A 17,926-nucleotide genomic window follows, 5' to 3' on the forward strand; every position below is an offset into this window, starting at 1 on the left:
CATAGGCATGCAGACAGAAGCTGTGCTCTGTTCCATAGATGTCCCTTAGGCGAGGGCACATGTGTCCCGTACAGCATGCTTTCCTCTCCTGCTGGTCTCCACAAATGGAACCATAGCAGACTTCTCTTCCTTGGACTCTGGAGGCCCAGGCCAGCATGAATTGGTGGCTCAGGCCACAGTCCCTTTCCAGAGGCATGGAGCTGTAGATTGCATCTTGGGTTGTGGTTACAACAGATGCCAGTCTCCGCAGCTGGGGAGCCCATTGCAACTGGCATCCATCCTGTAGAACCAGAACTTAAGCAGGTAGGGCTGGTCTCAGGACATTGGCCTTTGACTTGTGGGCCACCGCGGGAGCAGACTGCTGGGCATGATGGACTACTGTCTGACCCAGCAGCGGCAAATTCTTATGTTCTTATTCAGGGGTGTTGGATGCCCTCTCAGCAAACTGGAGAGCCAAACGGTCGTCTTCTCAGACAGTGCGACCCAAAAGTGCTTTTCTAGCTCAGGAAGCCAATCTGCTCTTTATCTGGGTGGACTCAGTCAAAAAACCAAAAAGAGAGGCAATATAACTCACACAGTACTAAGCTGTTCAGTGACAAAAGAGAACATAAACAAACAAAAAGTCACTCCATATATATTGAATCAGAAAAAAATCTAAAAATGTTCTTCTTTACTGTTTTTAGGAACTGTGCTCAGAGACATGAAGGCTATAAAACCGCTTCACCACCCAATCATTGCATAGTTCAATACAGTGTCAGAAGAATGGTATATATCTCTCTAGTTGATTACGCAAAACCAAACAGGTTATAGCTTTATCATTTGGAGTATGAAACTCTAAAAAGAATAAAACTTAGCTTTAGAGAATCGCTGGTTCCGACGTGCACGTTTCGATACTACGAAGCCACTGCTGAACCCTTCCAAAAAAGTGGGCAATGAAGTCTCGTGTATTGTTAGAACTCCGCCACTGGCTAATGAGGAGGTACAAATTTTTGCAGTTAGCACCAGAGTTCTAACAATATATGAGACTTCATTGCCCACTTTTTCAGCAGTGGCTTTTCGGTTCCCTGACGCAGTAACGAAACGTGCACGTCAGGAACCAGCGATTCTCTGGCATTGTTATCTGGATGTAGGGACTTTGGATCATCTTTTGTTTTACTGTCCACATATCTTAGCCTTTTGGAATTCAATCTGGGATCAAATAAATTGTTTATTGGAAAACCATGTAGCGTTATCTTATGATACTGTGATATTTGGAATGTCTATGAGAAAAAAGAGACAGATATCAGCGTGTAATAACAAACTTTTATTGATTTTGAATGGAGTTGCCATCCAACATATTACTAATAACTGGAAGGATCATAGTAGGCTTAATTTTAATTTTTGGTGGAATTCAGTATGTCACATATATAGAATGGAAAGATCAATAGCGGTACAGAATGGAAATTATAAAAATTTTATTAAAATATGGGAGCCATTAACATCTTTTTGTCATAATTAAATGCCATTTTTCTATTGATTATGCACCATTTGGTATTGAGTTAGGGGAGGGTTTCAAGTATATGATCTTATGAATAGAGGGATTTGAGGGAGGATGGGGAGAGGGTTACATTTCTACATATAGATTATAATGATAAATTGTTCAAGTGCTCAGATTAATTGTGTTTATTATGATTATTTGTATACTTGATGAAAGTTTTAAAATGAATAAAGAATTAAAAAAAAAAAGATTTTTTTTTCTGATTCAATACATATGGAGTGACTTTTTGTTTGTTTATTTACTTTATCTAGGTGGACCATAACCTCCATGCCCTTTCCAGATGGATACGTAAGGTTATTTCATCAGCCTACATTTTTCCAGAAAGCTTAGTCTCCCCGTGGGCTGAGGCTAAGGCAATGTCCCCCGAGAAGATTTCTGGGCAGCTACTTGATCCACTCTGCACACATTTACTAAATTCTACAGAATGGATGTGGCACCGAGACAGACTCTGTCTTTGGGTCCTTGGTCTTGATGGTTGGTGCAGTCTGCCCGCCCTAGCTTTTTGAGACTACTTTTGTACGTCCCATTTATCTTGAATGTCTCACCTATTGCACTGGAAAATGAGACCATCATTACTTTAATATCTTTTCCAGTAGATAGGTGAGACATTCTAGACTCCCACTCCTACCTACTGTCTCATTCTGTTTCTGTATCTCCAAGTTGATTCTTGGTTGCTATTCTGCCCTTTGGGCTGGGAAGAATTCTGTATAGTTTCTGCTGCATGCAGGGGTTTTTCCTGAGCTCCTTTGATGCTTGTTTTCGATGTTTCAATTTGAGTTTACTTGTTGAGCAGAACATTTGTATTTGGCAATTTCCCTTTGATGTCTCTACTTCACGTTGAATGTGGGAGCTCTTGGTGCTTGGGTACTAACTGCAGGTGGTGCTATAGCTTCCAATGAAGTAGGAGAGAGTCAGAGAAAAAATCCAGAGTGGATTCCTTCTGCATCATGTGGCACAACTTGTCTAGAATGTCTCACCTGTCTACTGGCCAAACAAAGAAAGTTGACCCCGATTCCTCCACAAAACAAAAGACTTGCGGAGAGTTGATCTACTGGAAAATATAAGAACATAAGATTTGCCGCTGCTGGGTCAGACCAGTGTTCCATCGTGCCCAGCAGTCTGCTCACGTGGCGGCCCCTAGGTCAAAGACTAGTGCCCTGCGTATGTTCTGTTCCAGCAAACTTATCCAACCGTTTCTTGAATCCCTGAAGGGTGCTTTCCCCTATAATGTTCCAGATTTCTACCACTTTCTGGGTGAAGAAGAACTTCCTTACGTTTGTACGGAATCTATTCCCTTTTAACTTTGGCGAGTGCTCTCTGGTTCTCTTCACCTCTGGTTCTCTTCACTTCTCTACTAAGTCTATTCCCTTCAATATCTTTAATGTTTCGACCATGCCCCTCTCAGTCTCCTCTTTTCAAGGGAGAAGAGGCCCAGTTTCTTTAACCTCTCATTGTACAGCAACTCCTCCAGTCCCTTAACCATTTTTGTCACTCTCCTGTTGAAGTACCTTGGGTACTTCAACAGAGCTCCTGTTATAATGTTGGAGATCAATTCTATAGAATCCTTCCAAGACACGGGGACGGTATAACCACAATATCCTAAAGGATCCTGAGATAACTAATCTTTAAATGACACTATCATATATTCAAGTTCAGGGTGGCAAGCTTTGTCTACAAGAGAGATATTAAAAAAATGACCTGAAACACATAGACAGAGACAAGAGCAAATTCACCTTCATATCCTGATTCCCCCAATACCAGTGTCCGTTACTGGACCAAGCGTATCCCTGCCCTCCACTTTGACATATCTACCTCAAATATCCTCAAATTGTTGCCAGTCAGTAAAGCAGAGAGTCTGTATCTCTCGCAGACCCAACCTAGTTTCTCCTTCATCATCTGCAAAGTAGACACCGTAGGGCTCTTCCAATGAAAAGCCAGTACCAACCTGGCGTTCGTAAAAGCCAGACGCGCCAACTTATCCTGCGTGTCCTCCACCCCCCCCCCCCATGACACCCCCAATAATGCAGTTTCTGCTCGAAACACCAACCTACATTGGAGAAGTTGACCCACATAGACAAAGACCTGATCCCAATAATCTTCAAGCCGAGGACACCCCCACCACATATGAAAGAAAGTACCTGTATGACCACAACCTCTCCAACATTTATCTGTACATGAAGTATACATTTTGCTATATGATGCAGATGTAATATACCAGTGCACTAAGAGCTTAAGTGCAATCTCCACCAACTGCAGCGCCACCACTACATGGTGGATTCGCAGGGCAATCTGCTCCCACTCCTCCCAGAGTAAACTACTCCCAAATCCTTCTCCCAGGCCTTCATATAGGAAGTCTTTTGATCCTTGTCACCCTGTAACAGTCGATACAGGACCGAAATGCACCCTCTCCTCACAGGATCCCTCAACGATTCAGGGCTGGAAGCCCTGTTGGATCTTGGGTGTCTTAGCCGTCTCTTCGGGGGGGAGGGGGGGTTTAGGGGTCTGCGGGGGGAGTTTACTGGGGTGTTTCTAGAAACTGTTTACACTGTTCCTTAGTTGCTGGTACTGCTGAGGTACTGGGGGTGCTCTTGATGTGTATGTGTATTTTCTTGTTGTATTTGAATGTGTTCTAAATAAAGAATTACAAAAAAAAAGACCTGAAAATCAGCCCTAATCCCCCACTCCGTTTATCCCTCCTGAAGGTAAAAATGCTATGGAAACCTTGTGGACAAAGCTCATTTTTAGTTTAAAAAAAAAAAATATCCCTCTGATCAATCCAAGTCTCAGTTATAAATATTAGACCAGGGTCAGTGTCTAAAAATAAACACAGAGTCTCTGGTTCTGCATAATGTACTTCCATCTTTACTTTCTATCTCTTAACCAGTTCTCAATCCACAATAGGGTACTACCTCCCTGATTTTTTAATTTCCTCAGGAGTCCCTCATAAGGTACTCTGTCAAATGCTTTCTGAAAATGAAGATAAAGCATATCAAACATTTACCCACATTTTTATTCACAATTTCAGCTTTGCCTCACCAAACTTTCCTTGGCTAAATCATAGAAACTTAGAAACATGATGACAGATAAAGGCCAAATTGCCCATCTAGTCTGCCCATCCGCACTAACAAGTGGAAGATGATATTTTCTTTCTCAAGGGACCCTCGGCCACAAGAGGGCACCCGCTCAAACTCAGGGGCGGAAAATTTCATGGCGACACCAGAAAGTATTTCTTCACAGAGAGAGTGGTTGATCATTGGAACAAGCTTCCAGTGCAGGTGATCGAGGCAGACAGCGTGCCAGACTTTAAGAATAAATGGGATACCCATGTGGGATCCCTACGAGGGTCAAGATAAGGAAATTGGGTCATTAGGGCATAGACAGGGGGTGGGTAAGCAGAGTGGGCAGACTTGATGGGCTGAAGCCCTTTTCTGCCGTCATCTTCTATGTTTCTATCTCTTCCTCTCTCCGAGAGATCTCACATGCCTATCCCAGGCCCTTTTGAATTCAGACACAGTCTCTGTCTCCATGTTGAAGAAGTTCTTTTGCTTAACCTAGCATGTGTTAACTAAAAATTACTGTTGCTTTGAAAGATACAAAAATTTCTTTACCCAGTTCTGCAATCCACTCTGAAACCATTTTAACAAATATTGCCAGGACATTACCCCCATTCAGTGATGCAGCCACTGCCAAGTACTTGCCATCAAAATAAGGAAAATAGGCAAGTGCAGAATGACAATCTGGGGTCTCTGGTGGCTCAAATTCCGAGGGCATGGAGAACGTCAGCTGGGCAGATGTGCCGATGTTGAGGACTAAAATGAAAGAAGAACTGAATCAGCAAGACTTGTACTAGGGATGTGCATTCATTTGACAAAAATGTTGCTGGAAACAAGACTTCTCAATAAATAAATCAAATAATGAAACTTAAATAAGAATGTCAAAAGCTAGGATTATACTGTTTTCACAAACACTCAGATTGTGTAATCCGACCAAGAGCCGTGGCTCCTATAGCCGAACCCACCGTCCCATCACTGTGTATGACTTTGGTGCAAAAATAATAATAAATAAAGGCAAGTGCTCTTAAAATACTAAATTTGTTCTTAATGGCAATAAGAGGAAAAACCACTCCACTTAGCTGTAAAAGGTGTTAGCAGCTCCCTAATTATTTTTGACTCATTCATTTGACAAGACATTTTATCATTTTCAAATGGAAACAAAGGAAAACAGTCTGTGCCCACCCACATTGGGGCTACACCCCTGTTGGAAAAAATTGTAGCCTCTGCCAGTGTTAGAGGGCTGATGATCTACAAGTGCATTTACTTGGCAGCCCCTCAATATCTCTCCTCCCTTAAATCCCCCTATGCTCCATCCTATGAACTCCATTCATCAGGTAAGTCTCTCCATACACCATACTCCGTTCCTTCTATCTTACTGCTTCCTGAGTCATTACACCAGGCTCCATCTCTAGCAGTATTCAAATCCAAGCTAAAAGCTCACTTTTTCAAGGCTGCTTTTAACTCCTACGTCCCATTCACCATAAGATACCTATGTCTCTCTTACCATTCTCTCTGAGAGAAACTCCCCAGCACTATAGAAATGATAAATAGTAATAGCTCGGCACATACTAGAAGGCAATGCTGTACAATAAATTAGTTGCAATAAGTGGAGTATAAAGACTTGATAGAATTACAGTGATTTTGAAGACATGCACTGCTAGATTAGAGAGCTGATTCTGCATACAGCCCTAAGAAAATGGGGGGGGGGGAGGAAGAGGGGAGAGGGGCTACTAGCCCTGTAAGCTTAGAAAGGACAGTTACTTACCATAACAGGTGTTATCTAGCCACAGCAGGCAGATAGTCTCACATGTCGGTGACGTCATCCACAGAGCCCTGGTATGGACAGCTGTTCAAGTGCACCGGCACTTTTAAGAACTTTAGAAAGTTTGCGACTGACCACACCGTGCATGCGTTGAGTGCCTTCCCGCCTGACTTAGACGAGCTGCTCTTCAGTTGAGTAAGCCAGCTAAGAAGCCAACCAGGTTGCGAGAATAGCTGCCTGCTGTCCCTGGATAACACCTGTTACAGTAAGTAACTGTGCTTTATCCCAGGACAAGCAGGCAGCCTATTCTCACATGTGGGTGACCTCCAAGCTAATCAGAAGGGGATGGTGGGAAAGTTGGCCTTTAAGGAAAATAAATTTTGTAACACTGCTTAGACGAAGTGCCCATCGTCGAGTCATTAAGTTAAGGATTGCTGAGCACCTTAGTTGTTTACGTAATAAGAAAGGAGAAGCTCCTTTGGTTGAACACTGGCTTGCAAAGCATCATCGAGAAACTGATTTGAAGTTTGTGGTCTTAAAACAATTTCACAATACTCATGGTGGTAATATCTCCTGGCAGTTGATTAACTGTGAACAGAGATTTATTTTTTCCTGGGACACAGTAGCCCCCAAAGGCTTGAATAAAGCAGTGGAGTGGCTTTGGGTTGCTAAGTTCAGGCTGCCCAATCAGTCTGAAGTACATCAAATATCATGTGATTAAAAGAGAACAGTTTGGGTGTTTCTATGCTGAATTGAGAGTGTTTCCTAGCAGGGATACCACTATGAAGTCTTGAGAGGGACTCATATCTAGTGTGAGGCTGTTTATAGTTCATAAGAAGTAAGTCTTGAGAACTTTTACAATATTTATAAGAAGTGTGTGAATTTTGAGTGTTTATTGACACAATGCTGCTTCTTCCAGAGTGCTGAGCTAATCTTCCTTTTGAAAAAGCTGAAGGTGAAATACAGATTGTGTTAAAGAAGTACTGTACTACACATACTGTGTCGAGGAAGTTGAAGAATAAACAGGATATCATACGGATTTTTTTGTCTTATGGATTGTGATTTTTTTTTCTTATATTTTTTTCTTTTGTTTTTTCGTGTGGAAATTTTTGAGAGTGATTGGAGAGCACTGAGCACTTGATTGGACTTGAAGCAGAAGCCGGGGCTTCATGACAGCAAAGCAAACCAGCAGAGATAAGTACTCCTCTACTTATATATATTTAAAGCTCTAGTTTCAGCTTTTTGAGTCTTTAAAAGTTATAGTGGTAGGAAGGAAGGAGTGCTATGATGGATCTAAGCCAGAACTGGTAGAGTCCTGTGCTCTTCATGCCTTAAGTTCAGAATGGCTTTCACTGAGCACTATTAATTAAATATTTATATTTTTAGTATATTTCTAGAATATTAGATTTTCTCTTTTTTGAAGAAGGTGTTTATCATAATAGAGAATATATATTTATATTTCCCATTAATATTGAGTGTGTTAGTTCATAGTCTCCATAAATTCAGCATAATATTTGGAGTCTGCTTCCAGCTTAATAGATAGGTCTTTACCCAATTGTCTAATAAAACGAGTAAAAGAAATAGGCTTCAAAGGAGATGGCTCTCTAGGAGGAGTCATAGAAACATAGAAAAATGATGGCAGAAAAGGGCCAAAACCCATCAAGTCTGCCCTCTAGTGATCCTTCGCCTTGATTTTGTTCACCACCCCCTGCCTTTACATCATTAGAGATCCCACGTGAATATCCCATTTATTTTTAAAATCTGCCACGCTGTTGGCCTCAATCACCTGCAGTGGGAGTTCGTTCCAATAATCGACTACCCTCTCGGTGAAGAAATACTTTCTAAAGTCACCATGAAATTTTCCTCCCCTGATTTTCAGCGGATGCCCTCTGGTGGACGAAGGTCCTATACGACGGAAGATATCCTCTTCCACCTCAATACGGCCCGTGATATATTTAAATGTCTCAATCATGTCCCCTCTCTCTCTTCGTTGCTCAAGTGAGTACAGCTGCAATTTATTCAGCCTTACTTCATACGGGAGATCCTTGAGCCCCGAGACCATCCTGGTGGCCATCCGCTGAACTGACTCAATTCTCAGGACATCTTTCCGGTAATGTGGTCTCCAGAATTGAACACAATATTCCAAATGAGATCTCACCACGGATCTGTACAGTGGCATTATGACTTCTGGCATCCTGCTGATAAAACCTCTACGGATGCAACCCATCATTTGCCTTGCCTTGGAGGAAGCCTTTTCCACTTGATTGGCAGTTTTCATGTTATCACTAATGATGACTCCTAAATCCTGTTCTTCCGTGGTCCTAGTTAAGGTCTCACCATTTAACGTGTAAGTCCTGCACAGATTTCTTTTACACAGGTGCATCACTTTACATTTTTTAGCATTGTGAGGAGAATGCATCTCAGGAGAGTCATAGGCTTCTGTGGCTGAATGAGAAGCATCGATATTGGAATCAAAGCAAAGATCCAAGTCCACAAGTAGAGATCGAGATTGATGCTGCCGCTTGGCACGGTACCAATCCAATGAGGAAGGCAATGCAGTATGTTTACATTTTTCTGCACGCTTAGGAGAGAGATGTTTCTTTTATTTTGTAAATCTTTATTCATTTTCAAATCTTACACCAAGTGTACAATGTTCATTCATAAAATTCATACAAATCACTTGACATTCTTATCAATTATTGTCTAAAAACATATGAGTATTCCCTCCCCCATCCAACCCATTCATCAAGAATAAACACATTGAACGCATAACATACCTCCCCATCCCTATATTTACAATCTTTACTCCATGAGAGATGTTTCAATTTGCAAGAACGCTTGCTAGACTGAGAGCATCGAGAAGAAGATGAATGATGCTTCAATGAACTGGAGCAGTGTCTGGAGGCACGATGCTTCAATGCATAGCCAGGGTCATGAGCCATGACGATGCATCGATGGATCAGTGGTGGTACCGGCATATCGTGTGGCTTGACGCTCAGGCTGGGCTGGTACCAGAGGAGTCGACATTAGGGTAAAGACTTTAAACATATCCACATACTCCGCACGAGAGCATCAAGCTTCTCTTTAAAAGTGAGCACCGATACTTTGGCTTCAGTGCCATTACCAATGGTGCTGCAACTCATTCTAGAGAGGATGACTCGGATTTCGATGCACCCCTCGAGATTGAAGCGAGTTGCATTAAGGGTCGTTGTTTGGCCGGCATGATTAGGCTCGTCTGTGACCCTGTCTGGAAGCTGGTGGCTTTTTAGCTGGCTTACCAGATGGAGCTACAGCCTGCGATACCGGTGTCAATGTAGGTACATCAGACGATGGCGGTGTCTTCGAGGGCTTGGATGTCGATGCATGCAATACCTCTGCTCCCTCCATGGTACCAAAGAGCTTCTGTTGTTGTAGAATGCAGCTTTTAATGGAGCGTTTCTTAAGAATTGAACAATGCGCAAAGATCTCGATGTGATGCTCAGGGCCAAGGCACTGTATAAACCAGTTATGTGGGTCGGTGGTGGAAATTGTGCGCTGGCACCTGCCACAATTTTTAAAGCCAGTTAATGGGCAGGACATGGAAGGAAAAACCGCCTCAGCCAAATCAAAAGTTGAAGGCTAAGGCGAGAAGGCCCTACCGTAGAAAAAGCCCAAAGGCGAAAACCAGAAAGAAATTGAAGAAATAATCAAACGCTTGAGTGGGAAGGCAAAGGCTTAAAGAAGAACGTTGAAAACATGACTATGAACTGAGGAGCCACACGCCTACATCAGGTTTGAAGTTTGAAATCGGAGAGTTATTGCAAAAACTTGCAAACCTGACAATCAGAACTGGACAGATACCGGACGATTGGAGGATAGCGAACGTCACCCCAATTTTCAAAAAAGGATCGAGAGGGGAACCGGGCAACTATAGACCTGTTAGTCTTACGTCTGTCCCTGGCAAGATGGTTGAAGCACTGATCAAGGATAGCATAGTCCGGCACTTGGACGCATACGACTTGATGAAACCCAGTCAACATGGATTCAGGAAAGGGAAATCATGTTTGACTAATTTACTCCAATTTTTCGAGACTGTGAACGAGCAAATTGATAGTGGGAAGCCGGTGGACATAATATACTTGGACTTCCAGAAAGCGTTCGACAAAGTTCCACACGAAAGACTTCTCAGGAAACTACAAAGTCATGGCATAGAGGGGGATATACAAAGATGGATAGGCAAATGGCTGGAAAACCGAAAGCAGAGAGTGGGCATAAATGGGAAGTTCTCCGACTGGGAGAAAGTGACTAGTGGTGTACCCCAGGGCTCGGTACTTGGGCCGATCCTTTTTAATATTTATATCAATGACCTGGAGGAAGGAACATCCAGTGAGATCATCAAGTTTGCAGACGATACAAAACTATGCCGGGCAATCAGATCGCAGGAGGATCGAGAGAAACTCCAGAGCGACTTGTGTCGGTTAGAAACATGGGCGGAGAAATGGCAGATGAAGTTCAATGTGGAGAAATGCAAGGTAATGCATTTAGGCAATAAAAATAAGGAATACGAGTATACAATGTCAGGTGCAACTCTGGGGAAGAGTGAACAAGAAAAGGACCTGGGTGTACTGATAGATAGGACCCTGAAGCCGTCGGCACAATGCGCGGCAGCGGCAAAGAAGGCAAATAGAATGTTGGGCATGATAAAGAAAGGAATCTCGAGTAGATCAGAGAAAGTTATAATGCCGCTTTATAGGGCAATGGTCAGACCACACTTGGAATACTGTGTCCAACATTGGTCCCCCTACCTAAAGAAGGATATAAAGCTGCTGGAGAGGGTGCAGAGACGAGCAACAAAACTGGTGAAGGGTATGGAGAAACTGGAATACGAGGACAGACTTATAACACTAGGATTGTTCTCCCTTGAGAAAAGGAGACTGCGTGGGGATATGATCGAGACCTTCAAAATACTGAAAGGAATCGACAAAATAGAGCAGAGAAGATTATTTACATTGTCCAATTTGACACGGACTAGAGGACATGTAATGAAGCTGAGGGGGGACAGGTTCAGGACTAATGTCAGGAAGTTCTGCTTTACTCAGAGAGTGGTTGACACCTGGAATGCTCTCCCAGAGGAGATTATGACAGAATCGACCATCCTAGGCTTCAAGAGCAAACTAGATGCATATCTCCTTAAGAGAGGCATATAAGGATTTGATGGACTATAAATTACGCCAGGTGTACACCTGGCAGGGCCTCCGCGTGTGCGGATCGCCGGACTTGATGGACCGAAGGTCTGATCCGGAGAAGGCAGTTCTTATGTTCTTATGTTCTTATGTTCTTATGCATGCGCGGCATGGTCAGTCACAAACTTTCAAAAGTTCTTAAAGTGCCAGTGCACTTTGTACAGCTGTCCACACCGGAGTGCTGTGGATGATGTCACCCACATGTGAGAATATGCTGCCTTCTTGTCCTAGGATAAATCAAGCAACCAATAGAAAGAGTCCTATAAACCATCAAGGGCATAGTCTCATTTTAAATGCACAGGCAATATTAAATACATACAATCTGCTGCCATGCATATGGGAGCAGAAAAGTGTTTTTTTCATGTGTTAATAGTTTGCATTCTTTTCCAATAGTGTGTTCATCCGCAATATTTCAGGAATACATACACAGACTCTTGATGACATTGCTTCTGTAAAAAAAAAAAAAAACAGTCCTGAAATTCTTCCCCCCCCCAACATTCCCATAAATAACATAGGAAATGGCGTAACAAAAAATTTCAGGCTGCACATCCCTTTAAATTTAATAGCACATTAGGGAACTGTTGTCAGACAATTGTATAACTAGGCACATGCAGTTAAATGCACCTTATGGCCCTGATTCTGCAAAACGCGTCTGTTAGGTGTCATTTAGGTGCCTAAGTTAGGCGTGCTTTGTAGAATCGCGCTCAGCAGAGTTATAGGCGTCCTTTAGAGCAGTGGTCCCCAACCCTGTCCTGGAGGACCACCAGGCCAATCGTGTTTTCAGGGTAGCCCTAATGAATATGCATGGAGCAGATTTGCATGCCTGTCACTTCCATTATATGCAAATCTCTCTTTAGAGAATCAGGTTATAGGTGAAATTTAAACGTCCAATGTCCTAAATGTTATATTTTATTATTATGTTATTAGAATGGCGATTTTATGCTGTTTTTCATAATAATTGTAATACTGGGATTTGGATCTGTTTAATGCTTTTATTTATTTCTCTTCTCTTCCAAGGAAATTAAGGATAATTCAAAAAGCACAGTTACTTACCGTAACGGGTGTTATCCAGGGACAGCAGGCAGATATTCTTGACTGATGGGTGACGGCACCGACGGAGCCCCGGTACGGACAATTTTAGAGTGATTGCACTCTAAGAACTTAGAAAGTTCTGGTAGGCCGCACCGCGCACGCGCGAGTGCCTTCCCGCCCGACAGAGGCGCGCGGTCCCCAGTTATGATAAGCCAGCTAAGAAGCCAACCCGGGGAGGAGGGAGGGACGCAAGAATATCTGCCTGCTGTCCCTGGATAACACCCGTTACGGTAAGTAACTGTGCTTTATCCCAGGACAAGCAGGCAGCATATTCTTGACTGATGGGTGACCTCCAAGCTAACAAAAAGAAGGATGGTGGGAAGGTTGGCCATTAGGAAAACAAATTTTGCAAAACAGATTGGCCGAAGTGTCCATCCCGTCTGGAGAAAGTGTCCAGACAATAATGAGATGTAAAAGTATGAACTGAGGACCAAGTAGCAGCCTTGCAGATTTCCTCAATAGGAGTGGAACGGAGGAAAGCTACAGATGCTGCCATGGCTCGGACTCTATGGGCTGTGACAGAACCATCCAGTGTCAGTCCGGTCTGAGCATAACAGAATGAAATGCACGCTGCCAACCAATTAGACAACGTACGTTTAGAGACAGGATGACCCAATTTATTCGGATAAAAAGACAGAAAGAGTTGGGGAGCTGATCTGTGGGGCTTAGTACGGTCTAAATAGTAAGCCAGAGCCCTCTTACAGTCCAAAGTATGTAGAGCCTGTTCTCCAGAATGAGAGTGAGGTCTCGGAAAGAAGACAGGCAGAACAATGGATTGGTTGAGATGGAATTCAGAGACAACCTTTGGTAGAAACTTTGGATATGTACGTAGAACCACCTTGTCATGATGAAAGACCGTAAAAGGTGGATCCGCAACTAGTGCATGTAGCTCACTGACCCTCCTGGCAGAGGTAAGAGCAATAAGGAAAAGTACCTTCCAAGTGAGGAACTTGAAAGAAGCTGTATCCAAGGGTTCAAATGGAGACTTCATTAAAGCGGAAAGAACTACATTGAGATCCCAGATAACAGGAGGGGCTTTAAGAGGTGGTTTCAGATTAAAAAGACCCCGCATGAACCTGGACACCAAGGGATGAGCTGAGAGGAGTTTTCCATGGACTGGCTCATGAAAAGCCGCTATAGCACTAAGATGGACTCTGATTGAAGTGGACTTGAGGCCAGAGTCTGACAAAGAAAGGAGATAATCCAACAAGGTCTCCACTGCCAGGGAAGTGGGATCATAATGATGGAGAAGACACCATGAAGAAAATGGTGTCCACTTCTGATGGTAACATTGAAGAGTGGCCGGTTTCCTGGAGGCATCCAGAATTGAACGAACAGGCTGAGACAAGAGTGTATCATGAGAAGTCAGCCCGAGAGATACCAAGCTGTCAGGTGCAGAGACTGTAGGTTGGGATGCAGAAGGGTTTCCTGATGTTGAGTAAGCAGAGAAGGATACAGAGGCAGAAGAAAAGGTTCCCTGGAACTGAGTTGAAGTAGAAGGGAGAACCAATGTTGCCTGGGCCACCTGGGAGCAATCAGAATCATGGTTGCTTGATCCCTCTTGAGCTTGAACAAGGTTCTCAACATGAGAGGCAGAGGAAGGAAAGCGTACAGGAACAGATTGGACCAATCGAGGAGAAAGGCATCCGCTGCCAGACGGTGAGGAGAGTAGAGTCTGGAGCAGAATAGGGGCAGCTGGTGATTGTGAGGAGCTGCAAAGAGGTCTATCTGAGGAGTGCCCCATTGAGCGAAGATGGATTGTAGAGTTACAGGATCGAGTGTCCATTCGTGAGGCTGGAGAATTCTGCTGAGCTTGTCCGCTAAGGAATTCTGTTCTCCCTGAATGTAGATAGCTTTCAGGAATAGTTGGTGATCTGTGGCCCAAGCCCAAATCTTCTGGGCTTCCTGGCACAAGAGGCGAGAGCCTGTCCCACCCTGCTTGTTGATGTAGTACATCACAACTTGATTGTCTGTGCACAACAGGACAACTTGAGGAAAGAGAAGATGCTGGAAGGCCTTGAGGGCATAAAACATCGCTCTGAGTTCCAGGAAATTGATGTGACGCTTCTTTTCCTGGGCTGTCCAAAGGCCTTGAGTTTGGAACTCGTTCAAATGAGCCCCCCATGCATAAGGGGAGGCATCGGTGGTGATGACTAGTTGATGAGGAGGTTGATGGAACAGAAGACCTCTGGATAGATTTGAGGATACCAACCACCATTGTAGAGACTGACGAAGAGATGACGTCACAGATATGTGACGTGAGCAAGGATCCGTCGCTTGGGACCACTGGGTAGCTAGGGTCCATTGAGGGGTGCGCAGGTGAAGACGTGCGAGGGGTGTGACATGAACTGTGGAGGCCATGTGACCCAAGAGAATCATCATTTGCTTTGCTGAGATGGAACGCTGTGGAAGCACCTGCTGACATAGAGATTGAAGCGTTTGAAGACGGTTGGACGGCAGGAACGCTCTCATGAGGACTGTGTCCAAGACAGCTCCTATGAATTGAAGCCTCTGAGTGGGGATGAGATGAGATTTGGGTAGATTGATCTCGAACCCCAGAAGTTGAAGAAACCTGATGGTTTGGTTGGTGGCCAGGAGAACAGTCTGAGATGTATTGGCCTTGATTAACCAGTCGTCCAGGTAAGGAAAGACCTGAAGGTGGTGAGATCGTAGAAAGGCAGCCACCACAATCAGACATTTGGTGAATACTCTCGGAGAGGAGGCAAGACCGAAGGGTAGCACCTTGTATTGGTAATGACAACGATTGATCATGAAGCGTAGGTATTGTCTGGAGGCCAGATTGACCGGTATATGAGTGTATGCTTCTTTGAGATCGAGGGAACATAGCCAGTCGCTTTGATTTAGAAGAGGATAAAGAGTGGCCAGAGAAAGCATTTTGAACTTTTCTTTGACCAAACATTTGTTGAGATCACGGAGATCTAGAATGGGTCTGAGATCTCCTGTTTTTTTGGGGACTAAAAAGTAACGGGAGTAGAATCCCTGCCCCTTTTGATCTAGAGGAACCTCCTCTATGGCGTTCAGAAGGAGGAGGGATTGCACCTCCTGGAGAAGAAGGAAAGACTGAGGAGTGTGCGAAGCAGACTCTTTTGGTTGATTTGGAGGAGGTAGAGTCTGAAAGTTGAGAGAGTAGCCGTGGTGGATGATGTTCAGGACCCACTGATCTGACGTGATAAGTTCCCAATGGCTTATGAAATAAGAAAGGCGTCCTCCTATAGGCTGTGGAAGTTGGGTAGAAGGAAGAAGACTGGCTATGTTCTGGAGAACCAAGTCAAAAGGGTTGGGTAGACTTTTGTGCAGGTGTAGGTTTTACCTGCTGTTGTTGCTGAGGTTGTCTAGCAGCTGGTCGCTGTTGCCTCTGACGTCTAGGCTGTTGTGCAGTTTGAGGCAGAGGACGAGCCACAAATCTACGTTGGTAGGTTGATTGTGGACGAAAGGGTCTGGTAGGTGGAGGCTTCTTAGTTTTAAGAAGTGTGTCCCATCTGGTCTCATGAGCCGATAGTTTCTGAGTAGTGGAGTCCATGGAATCTCCAAACAGCTCATCCCCTAAGCAAGGTGCATTGGCTAGCCTATCCTGGTGATTAACGTCCAGTTCTGAAACACGAAGCCAGGCTAGCCTTCGCATGGCCACTGACATGGCTGTGGCTCTGGAGGTCAGCTCGAAAGTATCATAAATGGATCTTACCATGAATTTTCGGAGCTGTAAGAGAGATGAACAAGTGTGGTGAAAAACAGACTTTTTCCGGTCAGGAAGATATTTCTCAAAAGCAGTGAGATTTTGTATCAGCTGCTTAAGATAAAAAGAGAAATGGAATGCATAATTTCCTGATCGATTTGCTAACATAGCATTTTGGTATAGTCTTTTACCAAACTTGTCCATAGATTTGCCCTCTCTACCAGGAGGGACTGAGGCATATACACTAGCCCCTTTGGACTTTTTTAAAGTGGACTCAACTAAAAGGGACTCATGAGGTAGTTGGGGCTTGTCAAACCCAGGGATAGGAATGACCTTATAAAAGGAATCCAATTTTCTAGGAGCTCCAGGAATAGTTAATGGAGATTCCAGATTCTTATAAAACGTCTCTCTCAAAATATCATGGAGAGGTAACTTAAGGTATTCCTTTGGAGGCTGGTCAAAGTCCAAGGCATCTAGGAAAGCCTTGGATTTCTTTGACTCAGCCTCCAAAGGAATGGAGAGAGAGTCACACATTTCCTTCAAAAATGAAGAAAAGGAAGACACTTCTGGTCTAGAGGAGGCTCCTAAAGCAGACGGGTCCTCATCACCAGAAGAGCATTCTCCCTCGGAAAGAATAGGATCTTCCGAGTCGCCCCATAAATCAGGGTCTCGAACCTGAAAACTCCGGTCTCGAGACTCTGGAGTGGAAGGCTCTAAATGCCGGGACTTGCGAAGAGACTTCCCTGACTTGCCTGATTTGGTACCGGGAGATGTCATTGTACGCACCGGAGCCGAAGTCTGTACAGCTTGATGGTGAGCTCTCGGCTCCGGGGCCAGAATCGGCATGGAGACCGAGGAAACCGACTGTACCGGTACCGATAAAGTGGACGTCGATAAAATAGGACGGTCCACCATCGGTACTGGTGGCTCAGACCGGACTGGTACCGGTAAAGTCGATGCCAGGACTGAAGGCAGGAGGTGCTGTAACTGTTCTTTAAGTTGCGCCTTCAGAACAGCAGCTATACGCTCCTCAAGGGAAGGCACCGGTACCGTCTTTTTCTTTAATGGTACCTGCGGTGCTGCTCTACGCTCCGAGGATGAGGATCCCGATGTAGAGGGGCTCACCTCTATTGGAGCGGAGCGCTTCCGTGGGCGCCTCGAGGTCGGCAGGATTGGGCTCGCTGCCATCGAGACCGGAGGACGCTCCAACGGGGAAGGCTTCTTAGCCGGCTTACCTGGAGTCGACACCGCCGCGGTATCACGTGGTGTCGATGATGTGGGTGCCGACTGCGCCGGTGCCGATGTCGGTGCCGGTGTAGAATCAGACATTTCGGCACCAAACAATAATTTTTGTTGAATCTCTCGATTTTTAAGAGTTCTCTTTTTCAAAGTTGCACAGCGGGTGCAGGTTGACGCTCGATGGTCGGGACCAAGACACTGGAGACACCAATTATGAGGATCAGTCAGTGAAATTGGTCGTGCACACCGCTGGCACTTTTTGAAGCCGGGTTGGGGGGGCATGAATGTGAAAACGGCTTCAGCCAAATCGAAGGCCGAGGCCTCGAT

At 44.4% G+C, this 17,926-nt stretch overlaps 1 protein-coding gene across 1 annotated transcript in view; it reads right to left on the reverse strand.

Moving 5' to 3' along the window:
* Nucleotides 1-17,926, reverse strand: part of SHPK (sedoheptulokinase) — an 80,806-nt gene that overhangs the window by 15,541 nt on the left and 47,339 nt on the right. Inside the window, 1 exon segment of the mRNA XM_033928575.1 lies at nucleotides 5,146-5,346. Coding sequence (XP_033784466.1) covers nucleotides 5,146-5,346 — 201 coding nt within the window.

Source organism: Geotrypetes seraphini, chromosome 19, assembly GCF_902459505.1.
Source record: "Geotrypetes seraphini chromosome 19, aGeoSer1.1, whole genome shotgun sequence".
Taxonomy (NCBI): Eukaryota; Metazoa; Chordata; class Amphibia; order Gymnophiona; family Dermophiidae; genus Geotrypetes; species Geotrypetes seraphini.